Source organism: Platichthys flesus, chromosome 1 (assembly GCF_949316205.1).
Source record: "Platichthys flesus chromosome 1, fPlaFle2.1, whole genome shotgun sequence".
Classification (NCBI taxonomy): Eukaryota; Metazoa; Chordata; class Actinopteri; order Pleuronectiformes; family Pleuronectidae; genus Platichthys; species Platichthys flesus.
In genome coordinates, this window is record NC_084945.1 from 19,867,223 (window position 1) to 19,885,913 (window position 18,691).

The 18,691-nt window shown below is 40.7% G+C and overlaps 1 protein-coding gene across 1 annotated transcript in view; it reads left to right on the plus strand.

The window, feature by feature from the left end:
* Nucleotides 1-18,691, plus strand: part of LOC133954152 (protein unc-13 homolog C) — a 104,513-nt gene that overhangs the window by 15,457 nt on the left and 70,365 nt on the right. Inside the window, exons 3-10 of the mRNA XM_062388465.1 lie at nt 4,336-4,358; nt 4,971-5,017; nt 6,133-6,211; nt 8,628-8,633; nt 8,803-8,874; nt 13,013-13,232; nt 14,334-14,561; nt 18,117-18,258. Coding sequence (XP_062244449.1) covers nt 4,336-4,358; nt 4,971-5,017; nt 6,133-6,211; nt 8,628-8,633; nt 8,803-8,874; nt 13,013-13,232; nt 14,334-14,561; nt 18,117-18,258 — 817 coding nt within the window. The remainder of the gene's footprint in view (nt 1-4,335; nt 4,359-4,970; nt 5,018-6,132; nt 6,212-8,627; nt 8,634-8,802; nt 8,875-13,012; nt 13,233-14,333; nt 14,562-18,116; nt 18,259-18,691) is intronic.

Below are 18,691 nucleotides of genomic sequence, written 5' to 3' on the forward strand. Positions count from 1 at the left end.
TGGGATACATGTGATTTTAATTGGTTTGTAGATTTTGTATTGTTAAAGAATAACAAAAGTATCCAGATCCATAAGCAGTTCTAGAAAATGTTGTGAATCTTTTCAAAATCTGTAAAATATGAGCAAGCACTGATCAACCCCTGGAATTTTGAATAAATACCAACTATAAATGGGTTAGATATGAAAATTCAGCAGATCAAATAAAAAAATGAATAGACAAAAAAGTACGGGGACACATTATAGACAATAATGTCCAGTTGTTCAGAAGACTTGTCAAACCGCACATTAGTTGTTTATCAGTCTCAAATGATGCTGAATTACACCACTGAACACAACAAATGAAGGCAGAGCTAGTCAGGTTTATAACCAGTATCAGTAATGAATAGGTGACAGATAACATTTAAAGAAATACCCTAAGGCTGTGAAGCTGACTTTTTAAGGTTTTCGATGTGCTTGTTGCCTGGACTTACTCAAAGTGAAGTCAGGGTCCAGTGGTGTTGCTTGGCTAGGGCATGCTAGTTTACCGCAGCCAGTGATTCGCCTCTGCCAAAGAGGGGGAGCACACAGTCCTTTAACACAAAGGTTGTAATTTTAGTGTTCCTAGCAGCCTTCACAAGTATCAAGTAATCTTGGCATCCATTCACTCGTAGTGTGTGACTGAGGCGGGGACTCACCTGTACTCAGCTAGGCTAGCTGCTGTGTTGATGTCAGTGAGGAGCTTACCTTTACTGCAGGACTGGGAGCCTTATGGTTGATAAACATTCATACAAAAAGCCAAGCAGAAATGTGATTCCATGACAAGCAATTCTTTTTTTACTTTGGTAGAAGAATAAAACACGATAGATAACGTGTTCCTCTGGGTGGTCCCCTCCTCCAGGGGGTTTGTCTGTCAGGTGACCCACGCAGGTGTTTGTGTTCTCACTGACGAGCATCATGGCGGCTGTCAGGAGAAACATGTCAGTTTAAAGTTTTTGGATCAAACAGGCGGCTTTCTTTAGACAGCTTTCTGGCAGAGACAACATCCTGCAGGCAGGTTGGGTGGTGAGTGAGCTAGGAGCTAATTGCTAAGAGGCTGATACTGTTGGTTTTGGAGTTACCTGACAAAGTGAAATTGTTCTTACGTGTCAGTTTGAAGTGAAGAACAGTTGCAGAGTGTTCCTCCTCCGGGCTGTTTACACTCTCTGCAGCTTTAATCACTCTTGTTTCATAAAATTGACTTTACACTGAGGACTGTAACTGAGGATATAAAAAAGCAACGCATCTAATGGTGACGCTGATGGATAGAGATGTTGCGGTGGACCTTTTAATCACATCAGTTATAGACCCTGTCCTATCCGAGTGAATCAGGAAACCATACAGAATGAGCCACTGTGAACAATATCACGTGTTTTAGTTTTTTCAACCATAGAATGTAAAAAATATTATTGATAAGTTAAGGATGACAGTGTAATTAGTTACAGAGTCAACTAGTAGATTGCATTGTTAATCAATCTAGATCTGCGATTAAGAATCAAAAGCCCGGACTATGAATAGTTATTAATAATATTAATATGAATGTATAAGAAGTCTTTTTGTCATGTTTAGTCAAATACAAATATGTGACTTGTTTGAGGCCAGGAGTTAAATCAATGTTTTTTGTTGTTCAGTATGTAGAAGAATCTTTGAATTGCAGATTTATAGCAACAATAAACACGAATTCCTACCCTGACGCTAAATGGAAATATGGTCTTTTTTAAACGGTAAAACCACATTAACCCGCAACCAGGTTCATCTTGTGAGGTCAGTCATCCATACCACCCACACAAGACATTTTTTCATCCGTGTTTATTCACCTCACCTAAGGCAAACTTTGATAAATATATTACATGTGATGAATATTAAGCTAAAGTGCTGTTTGTCAGTCGGAAGGGATGGAAACTGGCCTCCAGACCTTTTACCACAACAAATAATTTGAACTGACCTGAGGTAAATATAAACTCTCCTAAAATCTAAATATCTATATATACATTTTTTAGAAAGGAATAGAGGTTGAACAGAAAAGTAATCTGTGAAGATTGGAGATGCTGTTTACAGAATTTGTAATCGTTTCTATTGCAAACTGCATCTTTGCTAAATGATGAATAAACTAATGATTATACATATAAAATATCTTTAGTTCATGATGCTTACCAGAGCAGATGCAGTCTGTCTCGATCCCTGGAAAGAAATAAAATACTGTATGTCACCATGGACCCCATAGTCTGTTTCCCCATTACTGCTCCGTTGTCGTCTGGTGCTCTCTGCTGTGTACTCTTAGAGTAGGGTGTTCCAAACGCCTGCTGTAAAAACATAATAGATATTAGGCTTTTCTAATTTTGATTGACTTACATTCACACCCCGGTCTGCACCTCAGTGCACTGCGAATGTGAACGTGTTAATAGATGGCTGTGTGTGTCAGAGGCGGGGACAGTCCTGGTTGTACTATCAGCCACGTGCAGGCTTTTCCGCTTCAGTGAGCTCTGATCTATGCACAGTGTGACCATGTGTGTCGACACTGAATTTCAGGATTCACTGCTGCTGTTGCTACCTCGATTATTTTGCCTGCACGCACTCGCAGAGGTTTTCTACCTATTGATTCTATTTTTGTGCTACACATATAAGCCAGGAGTGGAATGAGGTTTATATCAGCACCCTGTAGTCTATCTGTGTGAGCTTGCTGGTGGAGGAGATGGCTCTATCTGTAAAGCCGTGCTGAAAGTAGCTTAGCTGATCGCTGTCCATGGTACCCACTCTGAGCTCAGCTCCTCGCTGAGTGCTGTGTCTCAGTGTGTGTGTGGAGCTTTTGGTGCCCCCTCACACACTTTAATATATTTTCACAGATATACACATGTAGTGTCTTTACGTAAATCAAAACATTTTAAAGAATTTATACAAAACGAATTGTCTGTGGACTTTCATAGTGTATTTAAGTATGATATGTGTGGTTGATGTGGTATATGGTTAAAGTGTTTTATAAATGAAGTTACAGGACCTGCTCCAGATAGAAGATAGTTGCTTGGCAATAAAGCAATATCAACAAATCTCGCAACCAAAATTTGGTCGATTGCAATTTAACAAAGATTCAATTTATATCGGTATATTGTTATGAATTATGAAAGCACGATATTTTTCAGATTTGTAAAATATTGTCCCTATATATTAAGTTTATCTTTCTCTGCTCATAAAGAAGCCATCACTCAGGAGCAAAGATTGGCCCTCAAATTTAGAAATAATCATTTATTGTGGTAGTTGTCAGTATTGACTGAAATATATATTTTAATAAAAATGTTTGCCATATCGTCCAGCCCAACATTTCTACTCTCACTCAAACGGCCTCTTCATTGACTGGTGGAGTCCCAGGCATAAGAACTGAAAGTCTTTAACATGAGAAGCGAAACATATTGAATAATCTAGCTGGCTTCGAATAGCACTTACAAAGATATACAATCGAATTGTTTTTATGTTGACTAGAATGCATCTTTAATGTTTTCTATGTTTTAATATCAGTGCCTCCACAAGGACCACTCATCATGAAAAGATGTGTGCTTGTAGTGAGCACTAATGGCTGTATGAAGCACTCTGGGTAATAGCATCCACCAAATACTCTGGGCTTCGTTCTCAATACATGTGCAGCACCAGAATTATTGCTGTTAAATGATTATCAATTCATATTTACCTGATTGTTTTGTCAACTTTCAGGTAAACTGAGAACAAAATGAAGACAATGATTCACAGTGTTGGTGTGAAAACAACTGCATGTTAACAGTGTTTCAATGTCAGTTTAATCAGATGAGCAACTTGATCTTTCTCTTGTGAACAGCTGTTTTCTGTTTTCTAGCACATTAGATCACGGTTATCTCGTCATTTATCACCCATGGGTCAATAGCACAGTAATTGCACCTCTGCAGTCTTGCTTATGAGGAGTGTTGGCCATTTCTCAGTTCATCTCCAAAATGGCAAAATGATTCTAAGCGCTTACACTTACCTAATGTCCCGTGTCTCCATAGCTAACACAGGTAATGTTACCGATCAGAGGCATTTTTTTTTTATTATTTGTGCTGCACTGGTTTAAATAATGATCTTCATGTTTCATAATTTGTTGTAAAACAGAGCTTACTGGTTCTACTGTGTGTACTGTGTCCCTGTGTTTATAGCCTTCCTCCCTGAGGCACATGTTGACTCTGTCTCCATTTCTGCATAATTTGTTGTCAAAAGAAAGTAATGGTAGATTAGTGTCCAGAGAGCCCATAATGTCTTTGTCTTTTGGTGAGCTGCTCTTTTCTAACTCTGCACCCTACTGTCATTTTCTCCTTCCAGACGCCAGTGCTTTGGATTCTCAGGTTTTAAGTCCTTGTTTATCAGTTATCATCTACAGTACAACCATCCAGTCACTTGTGATTTCATTGCATGTGCATATGTATTTTTGTTGTTTTTGTGTTGTGTGATTGTGCGTTCTTGTCATATCCACCTGTACTGTCAGAGTGTCTTTTTCTTTGTAGATAAATAGATGTAAGTTATACAAGAGAATGTAGCATGGGTTATTTGCTGTCACTTTGTGCTGGTTGTCCTTTTATCAGTCTCTTTTCAGAAAATGTTTGTGTTTCAAAGTGGACATTTTGGCCAGTGAGGAGGGAGCATTACACAATAGGCCATTCTGGCCTGAAGCACCAAGAGCGGCAAAACTCTCAGTCTTGAGCCCACAAATTACATTGATGTGGAATAATTTGGTCTTTTGCCTGTGGTGCTTCCCTCCCTTCTCCCTGTGCTGCAATTCTTCCCGTATATCATTTATCTTATCCCGAGTTGACCTCCAAATGTACTGTATTTTCCCTAAGTACATTTTGTTGCACTGTATTTTTGTTGTTTAAAAGTCCTTCTGAGTGCTTTGTGTTTAGTTGTGTGCACTCACATTGTATTTCTTGTCTTACATTAAGTGATCTTTCTCTTCACAGCCTCGCAGTCTTTTGGATCCCAAAGTGCTCGGCTTGCAGACTGGAGGGTGAGTGGTGGCTCACACACTGATCTGATCAGTTTGCAATTACACAAATCCGAGCGTCTGTTGTGTGCCCCCATGCTGCGGCACATGGTGCAGAGAATTTGCAAACACACAGATTGCCTGACGTGCAGCCGCAATGAGGGATATGATGCTCTCCGTTTTTGTGTCATACCACAGAGAGAAGGCTGATATACAAGATGCCTCATGCCTCCATGACATCTGTAAAGGAACTCATCCCCTTGGCTGCACATATGCGATTGTCTACGAATAGTTAATTATGAAAGTGATTGGGGATTTGGGATCAGTGATGAAGCCAGCTGTTGTCATAGGTCACAAGAGTTAAGAATGGCTAATACATATATTTACCAAAGCTCATGACAAGACTATGCAGCTACTTGCAGCGTTTACTGTGTATAAATGCAGCGAGAGCAGGGGGCCTGTGCAGCTCCTCATGTTCTGTATCTTTAGGGTCATACCACTGATGTCACTGAGAGGGCTGACAGGAGAGCTTGAGCAGCTCTATCTGTGTGGAGGCATTGGTACCTGGATGTCATGTTGAGGTCATTAGGGAGGCGTTGATTGAGAGTTTAGGTGATGGCATCGAGAGCTTCACAAGAAAGGAGAAGGACGGGTGGGAAAGCAGTGAGGGATTGTGCACACGACAGTTGGAAGAAGGAGAGCGCAAGAGAAACAAATGTGTCGAAGACTGAGAGAATCATCTTAAAATAACTTTTTCCGATACGTGGATTTGCATAGATTTAGCTGCCGTTGGCCTTGACTAACATGCAGATTACTATCTTCTGCATTCATAGTGTGTATTATAAATCCAACAGGTATGGATCTGTAAAAGCATGTATGCAGCAATACCCGTGCAAATTGAGATAACATGGAGGACGGGGGAGCCTGTGGGCACGACAGAGGTTGAGAGGAGCTCCAGTGTAGATGGTCAACACCATGTGAACTCAAGAGGAAGGGGTGAGACAGGTTAGCTAGGGGCCATGATCCATTGTGTTTCCCAGCTGTGTAAATCAAGACCCCACTCTTTCACCGTAGTAATGTCTCCCCCAGTGTGGCATTATTATGTTATTAATACACCTTAAATCTGTCTGCTTCTCCAGGACTGGCAGTATTCTTTATGGTATTGACAGCATGCCGGATTTACGCCGCAAGAGGACAGTGCCGCTTGTCCGGGACCTGGTGAGTCATCTGCCCCAACAAGGTTATGTGTGATTTATGTCAACTCTATCTCAGTGACCCCAAATTAAACCACACAGAGTGAGTATGAACCTCTGCTGCAGACAATTATTTTAATTGGCCACCTGCTATAATGTGATGAAGAGTGACAGTGTTTGTTTCTTATCTTAATTTCCTTAGGACCCTAATATTATTTGGGCTTTGTTATCTTTGTCTGAGTTTGGCATTTTGAATTATGACATGTTTGGTTCACTTTATGATAGAGATGATGTCATATACTTATGTAGAAGATATGCAAATTAGATATATTTAAAAATATATCTAAACAACGGAAATTGATTGTAATCGAAAAAGAAGTTTATATGGTGATTAAAGCAACCACTTAAGTCCCTTGCTGTGTAGTGTAGAGCACTGCCTAGTGGGGATATTAAATATAACCTAAGCCATAACGCTATGGCTTGATTAATTACCCTAGAGAGTTTTTAAGGCATTGCATCACAGTGATGCTTCTCCATTTGTTTTTACTGTGACATAATGTGTTGTAACATATCCCACAGAGAAGCCTGTTACAGTGCACCCAACTTGAGCACTGTACAACGCGTTTAGTCTTTCTGATTGAGAGCAGAATGTTGTGAGACCAGTTAGTATTTCTGTCTGTATATAACTGTTTGTCTATTATGTTCTGCATAGAGTCTGTCTGTCTCGTGTCTGTTTGTTTCTCATCTTTATGTGTTTCAGCCAAAACAACGGAAATATAATCCCACTCACTAATTTAAGTCTCTTTAAAAACAAACCTCTACCTGTTGATTTAGAGTTTACTGTGAAATAATGAAAATAGCTGTTTATGCAAATTTATAATACAGCTTGATGTCATACACATATATGCTGATGAATGTTTATACCACAGTGAACAACATGAGTTGATGCTGTATTTGTCCATATCTCTCATGAAATTAATAACCAACAATGTCTTGGTAAGTATAGGATGTCGTTTTTAATTTTCAATTTATTTGGATTTTGCGTGTATATTTACCATCCCTACATAGACCCATAACAGCTATGGGTGATATTTTTCAGTGAGTTGTCAGATTTCACCCTCGCCGAAGCTTGGCCATTTTTCTCCCTTTTTTTCCTCGTTGCTCGGCGGGTGTCGAAAAATTTGCAACTTGAAATGTTGACAACTCAACCCAAAAATATATCCGAGAGACTTCATTGACTTCTGATTTAACTGTGTGAGGCTTTTAAATCATGTAAAAGTGACACTGAGCAAGCCTTTTACACTTGGGATGAAGTCACTAGTCAGCAAACAAATTGGTCCCCTTTCATGCCTCTCCTTTGTCAATGTCCCACATTTGCTTTGCGATTGCTTCCGGGCAGCAACAGCGTTTGATTGGAACGGACAGTAGGGTTCCCCCGTATACTGGTGGGATGTGAAAACAAAGAAATAAAAACCAAAAGGAATGTCGAAAATTAATTCACAAGGCACTGAACGCTTTATTGTAGCCGAATAGATCATATCTGGACAGAGGGTCATATTGTATCGCCCGCAGCAACCTCAGCAGTGCTGGTGCATGTTGATAAACTTACATCAACACTCACAGTTCATGTAGAGGTCACGTTTCCTCCTACATTCTCCATGGCTTCCATGGATCTTTACCATAGCTGGGCTGTACGGACAAGAGGGTCGTGGTAAAGACTGATCCAATATTGTCAGCTGTCCATGTCTGCATTCCTCTGTCACGTAACGTCCTCCAGTATGGGATACATGTTGATCAATTTCTGGTCACCCAGACTCAATTGAGTTTTATATAATGGCTAATTTACTTGTGTGTATCTGTTCGTCTGTACTTGTGCGTTACCTGTTTGTGTTTGTGCGGGTGTGTACTTCACATGTTTGAGTAAGATATTGGATGTTTGGGCAGATGTGTGTGTGTGTGTGTGTGTGTGTGTGTTTGTTTTCTTTCTTCAAAGTGTGTGAGTGTGAGTCTGTGTTGTGCAGTACAGCTGGCTTCACCCATACATGAGTGTGTGTGTGTGTGTGTGTGTCTTGTATTTATGTTTGTGTCAAACTAATGTACAGAGCAGACAGCAGAAAATATGGTCAAAGCTTCATCCAATAGAGAAGTAAATATAAATGCCAAGCATGACTGCAGTTTAGCAACCTCCAATGCATGAGTGGATAAAGAATCATGCAACGGCTGTATAACCTCTCTTGATGAATAGCTAAATCTTTCTAGAGCTCTATGCCCTATCAAGCAGTCCTGCATGGCAGTTGAGGCACCTATGCTCTCAGTATGGAAAATAAATACCACAAATTCCTCTGCTGTTTGTGCCTTTAACATTTGCCTCCTCCCACTCCTATTCTAATTAAATGTCTTTATTCTTTCACCCCCTGTTCACGACCTCCTGGAAATCACAGGCTTTGGTAAGCTCACTTTCTCTGTGCACTTTGATCACCCGTTCACAAGCCATTTAACTCTATATAGATGTTTTCTACATGTGTACATTCATTGCGATGAATACTGCATACAAGCGCAGAAAGGTAAAACGGCTCGATGAATTTATTCCTTTTCATCTTCTTCCCTGTCCCTCAGACCCTCACTGCTCGAAAGGCAGGCATCTCGTTTGCTCTGGTGAACCGGTCCACCCTGAATAATGAGGACCTGGTGAGTACTAACATCCCCGCATTGCCTGCACGAAAATCAGCTACTGGCTATTATCAAGTCTTACAGGATAATGGAGGGTTCTTCAGGGACATGGGCTGCAGGACCAATGTCCTCATTATATGTCAGGGAGGTGTTTGGAGAAGAGGTTGCTGGAGCTGAGACGGACTCCAGGGCTCAGGAGCACGTTGCCAGGAAAGCAGGGTTCAAAATGAAAATGAGATGGACTGCATTAGTCACAGGCTTTATTTCTTTAGATGTATACAGAGTTACCGCATCTGTCTGTCTGCCTGTCTTTCTGTCTATAAAAACCCTTTGTTAAAATCATCTCTTTAGCCGGCAATTCATTTTTCTACTGTAAGCCATGATAATGGTCACTGGTTTGAGACACAAGGGATTTTAGCTTAATAAAACAATGAATAGATGAAATGATTCTTAAACAAATAATATTTTGATGATCTTGACCCAGATAAATTCATTTTTGGATTATAGATAAAACTTCTGAAAGAGGTTTCAGCTTCTTAGCTGTTGGCAGAGCTCTGTGTTCAGAAAGGAGCTGCTCTCAGCTCAGTCAGCTCACGGTTTAAATAGACACACAGTCTACGTTCACTGACTGAGGGTCTGGTTATATTTTGAGTAAGAACTAGCAGAGAATATATTACCAATTTGTTTTGTTTTTTAAATTAAAGCAGTAACATTTACTCATTACACCAGTAGAAACGTATAATACACGATGAGCTTAGTCGTACACATTTCTGTGTAAACAATGCACACATATAACATCCAGGAGACATGGCCCTGAATTTGTGCATACCTATTTGTGTACATTTTCAAGTCACTTAGCTTTTTCTTTCTCTTGACTTGGTGCTTATGGTGCACATGGCCAGTTGCCCTAAAGTGAGAGGGTCTTGATTGCTTACTAATAGCTGGATTTGATTAAAGGAGCTTTAGGGATGAACAGCTCATGTCCGCGATGAGGGTGAAATGATGTGATAGATGCATTGTGTTGATTGGTGTATGAAGGGAGCAGATTCTTGGGCTACAGTGGTAAGTAAGGCTTGGACTTTAGGGATAGACGTCCAGCGTTCTGATTAGGAACAAAGAGGAAAGAGTGGATAGTTGTTGGCTGAGGGGAGCTGAGTTCAGAACAAATGCAGATTGTGTAGTCTTGTTAAGTAGGACAAGCAGATGTCAGAGTTTTATCTGCTGCATTAAGTCCAGGAGAGTGCTTCCCTGTGAGGACAGCGAGTGAATGTGAACGACCATATGTGGTTGGAGAGTGCAGAGGATCCAGCGCAGAGAGCAGAAAGGAATAAGAAAAGGACTGCGAGAAAAAGGAAGGAGATGAGGATTGAAACAGAGAAGATCAGAGCAGAGAGTGACTTGTCACCATGACCCCCTGGCCCTGATGTCCCTGATCAGGCAGCCATGTTGAACAATCCGCCCTCTGGTCCTTGGAGAGATGTTTGAATCTATTTAGAGTGCGTCTCTCATTTTTTCCTCTTTTTGTCCAATTTCTGTCTTCACATTGGCTTCCATCAGCACACTCCTGTAGGTTTTTACCTCTTTCAGCTTAAAACACATGATTAAAATGACTTGCTCTGTCACTGGCGACCTATAGAACGCCTGATGTGTTTCCTTCTGCGTCATGTTTCCCATGTATTTGCTTTTTAGAGCAGAATGGAACATTATGTGTGGGCAGACTAACGGCCTGTGTGTCCGCTCAGTGTTCAGAGCTGCATGTGATCTGAGCAACACAGACTTTTAACTGTGACTGGCAACCGCAACTGGGGCCATTACCTGGTGAGACAGAAGCTGGGTCTCACTTGTACCGAGGAAGAACAAAGCCAGGATCCGACGTAGTTCAAGGACTGTCTGGAAATAAAATGTGATGTGTTGCTGCTATTTGGCAATAAAACAATATCAATAATTATTGCCTTTTAATTTCCATCAATAGCATTATATCAAAAGTTCAATTTATATGGATATAAAGCTCATGCAATGTGTAAGTACAGAGGGGATATATGATCTACTCCAGATTTATAAAATATTTAGATCTTCATCAAGGGTTTGTCATTCTCTGCTATAGATATCGACTGATGTGAAAATATTACCCTCAATTATATATTTTTTCAATATCCTTAGGCCCCATGTGATACTTAAAGCAACTTGACATATCAGACAGGTTCTCAGCAGTACAATATATCACTGGTTTTACAATGCTTGCCTGTGCTTTCATTCCAAATACCTCCACCATGGATTTTATGTTTTCACCTTTGACAGTCTGGTTGTTGGTTGGTTTGTTTTTAAGCAAGATTACACAAAATCTAGATGAACTCCCACAAATTCGAAGAAAGGATGTTGTATCAGATCCGGACCAGTGGGCGGATCATGAAAATATTCATGTCTACAGAAACTTTTCTAGTTTAAGGTAATTTTTTTTTTATTTTGTCTAAATGTGATACTTCCAACATGTGTTGTGACAAAAAAAAAAAACAGGACCAAAAACATGGATTTGTTGTTAAGCTGAAAATGTACAGTGTTTATTGGTTAATATAGACACTTTGAGGATGAGGAGGATGTCAGATGACCGGAGGTTGTGAAACTGGAAAGCAGGAGAGAGTGGATTCCTCTCTGTCATGTTGGTCTCAGGCGGAAACTGCAGCTGTCAATCACTTCAAGCAGTGTCTTGCACAAAATCACCAGGGTTACCTCGCAGTGTAACACATGAGACTCACACATGCTGCACTCTTCCTGAATCTGCTGAGCTGTGTGACATATGGTGTCAGGACTGAGAATGTGGAGAAAGAGAGGTAGAGAGAAGAAAGGTGGGACATTTTCATAGAACAGAAATAGATGTGTCAATGAAATCACCATTTAATTACTTATACATCATTCCAAGATCTAATCGGAAATAGTTACAATCTTAATGTGACTCACTCATCTCCTGCAGGCTGTATCAGAATTAGACAGTTCAGTATTAAGTTTGGTGAGTAGAAGGCTTCCAGTCGTGACCTAATGTAGTTGTGGCTAAATCTTCGACATCTGCTTCATCTCATCGTCCCCAGATTAAAAGAGAAATCTCTCTGCTTCCTTCTGTGTTTTATTAAAAGTCCTCCAGCGTTGTGCTGCCTCTCAGTTGCGTCAGCAAACTCTTACAACGTTATATAGCCCCGTTGTCCTGTCATCTGCTGCCTTTTAATCATCTCTGCAAGAGTGTGTGTGTTTGTGTGTCTCTACCTTTCTGAGTGGGCAGCGCTGAAGTCTTAGCAGTAGAGTGCAGAGCTACTGTTCAGGTGTTAAAGCACATTGTCAACACACTGGGAGCTGACAGCCGGGAGAAGGGCGGCGGGGAAGGGGTGAGGAGAGGAGAGCAAGTGCCTCTTGAAGATTTATTTAGCCGCCATACATCCCCTTCTCTTTCTCTGTCACTTTCTTTCTCGCTTGCTCTCTCGCTCTCTCAATCTAGATAATGCTCACTTTTAAAACCTTCTTAACAGCATCCATTGATTCTGCCTCTAAGAATTGGCAAGTCCCGCTTCTTAGTCTTGTCGTTGCGGATGGAAGGGCTGTGGCAGTAAAGCGGTCAAGTTGAAAAGGCCGTCTCTTACACAGCAATCAGTCGAGACAGGCCCCCAGAAGAGTTTAGTATTTTTGTCTGGAGGAGTTTTTGTCAGTAGACCACTCAATGGGAATAAAGCCTGTGGGCTAAGGATAATTAATAATTAATAATTAAGGCCGTTAATCTAAGCTTAATTAGATGTAAGTCTGATTTACTCTCTCTGTTGATGATAAGGTATTCAGGAAGGGACCAACGTAGGCCCCTATATGTTATCTCCAGGAATAACGAAATCCAGGAAAAGAGAGAAGCTTGAAAAATGCTACTGCACTGATGAATGATAGCTGCAAAAGCTGCATAATTATCAAATTATGGCTAGGCTGTTTTTGTGTAAATGTTACTCAAGCTTTGTGTTATTATGTTGGCCATAGTGTTACTTCAGCAGTTTGAATTCAGTACTGCCATGAGTCTTACAACATGAGCTGCACCTATATGGTTTACCTCTAACCTTGATCCTTTTAGCATTGTCATTATACCAGAGTTAATATTACATGTCCACAATGCCTTCTCTTTGTTTTTCAGAAACTACATGTCTTCAAGAAGACTCTCCAGGCTCTGATCTACCCAATTTCATCCACAACACCCCATAACTTTGAGGTGTGGACGGCGACTGCACCCACCTACTGCCATGAGTGTGAGGGACTGTTGTGGGGCATCGCCCGTCAGGGCATGCGCTGCTCGGAGTGCGGCGTTAAATGTCACGAGAAGTGCCAAGACCTGCTCAATGCAGATTGTTTACAAAGTAAGGAATGAGATTGATGTGCTCATTAACCCTAATAGCACTGGCTGAGAAAATTCAAAAACTCAAAACACTGTGTGTTTGCGCACACGCGTGTGTCTGTGTGTGTCTGTGTGTGTGAGTGAGTGAGAGAGACACAGAGAGAAAAAGAGTGTCAGAGAGCAAGTATGATTTGTGGTCTTAACAGCATCTTATAGAGAACTATGTTAATTTTCATGATTTCACAGTCAGTTAGGATTGATTATTTCTTTAGCAATGAATTGATACATCAAGATCGATTGGGTCTAAAACCATGTGGTTGGTCTGGGAAGGTGCTTGTGTTAAACTTCATCTATGATATTAACTCTGTAGTTTTTCCCTCCCTTGACGTTTCGAAATCATTAAATACCAACAGTACAGCTGCACAACATGGGCGTTGTTATGGGGATGTGTGTAATACATATAACGTCTTTCTCTTACACCCATTGCTTCAAGTGACATGGTGCATTTATTTCCCTCAGTCCAGTCACTTGCATTCATTACAGGCTCTAATCAGCTTTTCCAATCAAGCACACCCTGTTGTTTCAGCATACGATAAAGGGAACAATGGACATGCAGGCTTCAGGACGGTTCCCCCCACAGCAATTCTCACACACCTTAAGTGGATTAGCTACACTCTGGTTCTTATAAAAGTCTGTGTTATTATATCAGTTACACACTAGTAGAACAGTTCAAACTGGGATTCATCTATGTCATTTTCTGAACTCTTGGCACTGCAGATACATGACACAGATAAAGAGAATTAAGCTTCACGCCTGTCTTGTAGAGCCATTCACATGAATAAAGACGCACCCACACCAACGTTAATACATGATTTCTCAACTTACACACACGCTCACACAGTCAGTGTGTAAAGTCACACTGATGCACATTAGATCGGATTTTATGCTTGATGCTTTAACATTGCACTGCATCATCTTTATTTAAAAAATGGAACTGTAAGTCATATGATGGATACACAGAAAAAATGCCCTGCCACTGAGATGCATCGCCACTTTCAATTCCTCTGTATTAAATATTCAGACCAGTGTGCTTAGACAATCTATCACCGTTTGCTTTCTTCAGGGGCTGTGGAGAAGAGCTCCAAGCACGGGGCGGAAGACAAGACCCACAATATCATAATGGCTATGAAGGAGCGCATGAAGATAAGGGAGAAGAACCGTCCTGAAGTGTTCGAGGTGATCCAGGAGATGTTCCAAGTCTCCAAAGAGGAGGTCACCAGCCACCTGAAGACGGCCAAGCAGGCTGTGCTTGACGGGACCTCCAAGTGGTCTGCCAAAATCAGCATCACAGGTTAACCTGATAAGACTAGATCACAATACTAAGATAAGATAATTCTTTATTAGTTTGCCATGTTACATAAGAAAAGTGGAAAGTAAAAATAGAAACATCTGTAAGACATAATAATATAGTAATAAATAATACAGGATTTCCCGTACAGCATATTTAAATAACACAAACAGAAACTATGTATTGAATTGATCAAGTGTCTATATATATATATGAAGGATATAACATTGTTTTTCACTCACACATTTATCCCTCAGCCAAACAGTGACAATTATGTTTTACCTAGTAATGGCTTAACACTGCTTCAGGTGACCCTTGACCTATGGACTACGACCGTTAACCCTTTGCTCAGTCCTCTAACCCCAAATAAGCCAAACTGTCATTACAAGTCGAGCTCATCTCAAATGATAAACACTGCTATTGTAATTAGTATTTACTTGCTATTAACCTCAAGATTGTGGTATTTAACCTCTGACATGGAACCACAAACAGCAGTGCACATTTAATTAGAAATAGAAATTGATGCGGTGGCTTCAAGAGTAGTTTGTTAATATTGCTTTGATGGCTACTGCTGGATCACTGTTGTGATGGCAGAATTTAATGACAGTGTTATAACAATCTTCTGTCTACTTATTCACCTAGCCTAGTTCTGTTTAAACAAAAACTTTAATTTAATAGGAACAAGACACAGGTTGAGCAATTGGAGTGCATATTGGGTTACAATAATGCTTTACCAATGTTAGACTGCTGCACAGTAAATACAAAGCACATCAGGGTCTGTTATAAAGAGACTGTGCTGAGTCTTATTATAGGTCAAAAGTACTTGCTGCAGCCGCCAGAGATGTTAATGTCTTTTTCACAGCTCACTAGCATGCTAATCTGTGGTACAGACACTGTGTTGAAGTTAATATTACACATTGGCTGATGTAAACAATTTGGGCATTTACCTGTGGGCTGATGGGAAGCAGGACGGGGGACACAATCTCAGTCAATCAGGTGTTCCCTGGGTTTTGTCTGTGTGTGACTGTTCTGTTGAAGACAAGCTTATCTGCTGCCCGGTCAGGATCCAGAGAATTGAATTGCATTCTCTTGAACTGGAATTTGTCCATTCAATTTACATACTCAGTAAATGCTATCACGTAATTAGTAGGTCCTTTAATATGAAGTAACATCAACACACACACAGTTTGAGGTGTAGAGAGGGGGCAGGTGTAAAGCCGAGCTTTTCGGTGCTACCAATAGTCCAGAAATGACAGATGGGTCAATGTGTTAGAGAGCGAGCGAGCGAGCGAGAGAGAGAGAGAGAGAGAGAGAGGCCACAGCGCAAAAACACTAAGTCAGATCGTTTTATGTTATTGTGGGAGGTGTAAATGAAATCTGGGTTATTATGAAAGGACAAATCAAACTTTGGCAGGCTGCCACAGTCTAAGTAATTAATGGCAATGACTGTAGTTAACTGACTAATCAAAAACGGTCATAAACTTGCATCTCTAACCTCAAACCTGGACTCCAGTCCATCTCGGTGGTAACAGTGCCAGGCCCAGCTTGTTTATTGCCTGCCACTTCTTGTCAATGTCCCTGAGAGAAAAAGAAACGGAGAGAAAGGCAGACAAATAGAGAGCGAGAATCCAATCATTAGATTGGATTGAGAAGAAGAGAGGAAAAAGTAGAAAGAGGGAAACCCGGGAGAAAGACACTTGATGCTGAGAAAGATCCAACGTTGCCTCGGACAATTTCACAGGGGTTTATTGAGTGGCCCATTTTAGACTGAAGGTTTTGATTTGTTTTTTATTTATCACTTGTTCAATAAAGACCCACTGGCATTAGCTCTGACAGTGACCATGAGACATTGTGTATCGGGTAAATTCAAGGGCCTGGCTGGAAATACAAACCCGCAGACCAGGCATTCAGTCATCGGCTATTTTAAAATCTGCTAATCATTATTTCCACTATTGTACCTGTAAATACACCAATCACCTCACTATCAAACATGCAGTGAGGTAATAGTGTGCATCAGTACACTAGTGTTTTATGATATGTCCTGTTTTTTTTTGTCTTACAATATCTCCTGACAATGTTTTGACTTACAATACATTACACTTCATGAATGCCTTGCTTGGTTAATGAATTAAATTGGAACGATCAGAAATTGTTCTCTGCACGCAAGAAGGAAGATTTTATCCGTTCTGATATGGTCTCTTTGTGACTCTTTATTGAAACAAGACAATCATAACTAATTTGGTTCGGGCAAGTTATTCATCTTTTCATTCACTTACCAGCAAAGAGCTTGATAAACGGTTCAGGTGATGACCTACAACTTAGGTATAAAGCTTGAAACAGAAAACATAAATCCAGTTACATTTAATAAAGGAACAACACTGAATTGTGAAAGTGTAGCCGTTATTTAGTGGGATAAGTTATTGCTCAAATGGGGAATATTTCTTACTGAAAACTTATCTCATCTGGTTTTCAACTTCTTTGTGCACATTAATTGTGATACATGTCCTGTAGTCATGTGAAGAATAAACATTGTCAAATGCTACCAGAAGTAGGCGAGATTGGTATATGGACAGTTGTGGAGAGTTAGCATATAATGTCAGTTGTAGCCCCTCCCCCAATTCCTCAATAAAAATATGTGGGGGAGGGGGCTTCAGCCACGGCTTGGTGATCCTACAAGCACTTAGTTTGACGCACACTGACCCCTTTTATTCATTCGTCAGTGTCTTAGGCCCCTCGTTTACCACAGGAGCCATTTGATTTTCAGTGCTCCTGGAGCAGGCAGGCCGTGGCTCTTGAAACCTCTACATCCTGCCCACCTTCTACTGTCAGCATCGGGCTCAGGGATATATATGTACCCTGAATTATTTAGACTGTCACTTATGCATATTTGATGCTCCAGTGTCCTTTTTCCCTTTTGTGGCGCTGTGAAATACTACTGTCTCTCCATCTCTGCATCTTTCCCTCTCTCTGCATAGAAGTAAGATCCTGAATCACCGATCTTTCTTTGAAGCCAAGTCTTAGCTCAGCAGGATCATTTTAAAGTAGTGGGCACACACAGGGGTGGATGGCTACCTATAGCCAGGATGTAGAAATAGATAAATCCTAGAAAAACTGAGCATATCTCCAAAAAGATGAATAACTGCAGTTGTCATTGAACCAAGAGCTTCTTTGTTGCCTCAGCTTTTGGCTCAAGTAGTTGTAGGCAGTGACGGTTCTTGATATTAAAATTGGACCCTGTAAGGAGCCCACACACAATCAAAGTAAATAAACCAAATTCAGGCAAGTAACTAGTAAATACTAAAATGAAAATGAAAATATACTGGAAGGTCTTTCACTAGGAGTTAGAAATGTATGTACAACCTCACCCACCAACCCCAGTGACTCATATTTTAGACTTCCAAAAAGAAAAGAAAAATGTCATGCCATTTGTTATAATTAAGATAAGTCCAACATATATAAATGTAAGGATTCAATATTTTTATGCACAAAAAATGTCAGATGTTTTGCCTATACAGTGCTTATATGGATATTCTCTCTCCATCTCTGTCTCCTCTCCAGTCATGAGTGCCCAGGGCTTACAGGCCAAGGATAAAACTGGCTCCAGCGACCCGTACGTCACGGTCCAGGTGGGCAAGACCAAGCGCAGGACAAAGACCATCTTTGGCAACCTCAATCCAGTGTGGGATGAGAAGTTCTACTTGTGAGTGCTCTTTATTCATTTGACCTCTATCCAACCAGATTGCCCCCCCCACCCCAAGATTAAGACGGATCGTGTCCACGGAATCTCAAAGCATGAGTTACTACATTCAGACAATTCTTTTTTAATGGCTCGGGGAAATAACCACTGCTATGACATGCTACTGACCAGCTGCACTCCACCGATTTTGGCGATCCAGCTGAACACTTCAGCTTTATGATGGCTTCAATCCATTCAGAGAACACAAAAAAAAAAACGGTTGAAAACTGAACATTTGACCCAGGTCTTGCTTTCCAACCCATGGGCACCAGAAGATCCCTGCACATTATTTATTCATTTTTTTCTTTTCTTTAAACTGTAATCCCCCTGCTGTGAATGGGGAAAGGATCAGTGAGGGCTCGTCATGTTGACTTAACCCAAAGAGAGAGCAGCTTAA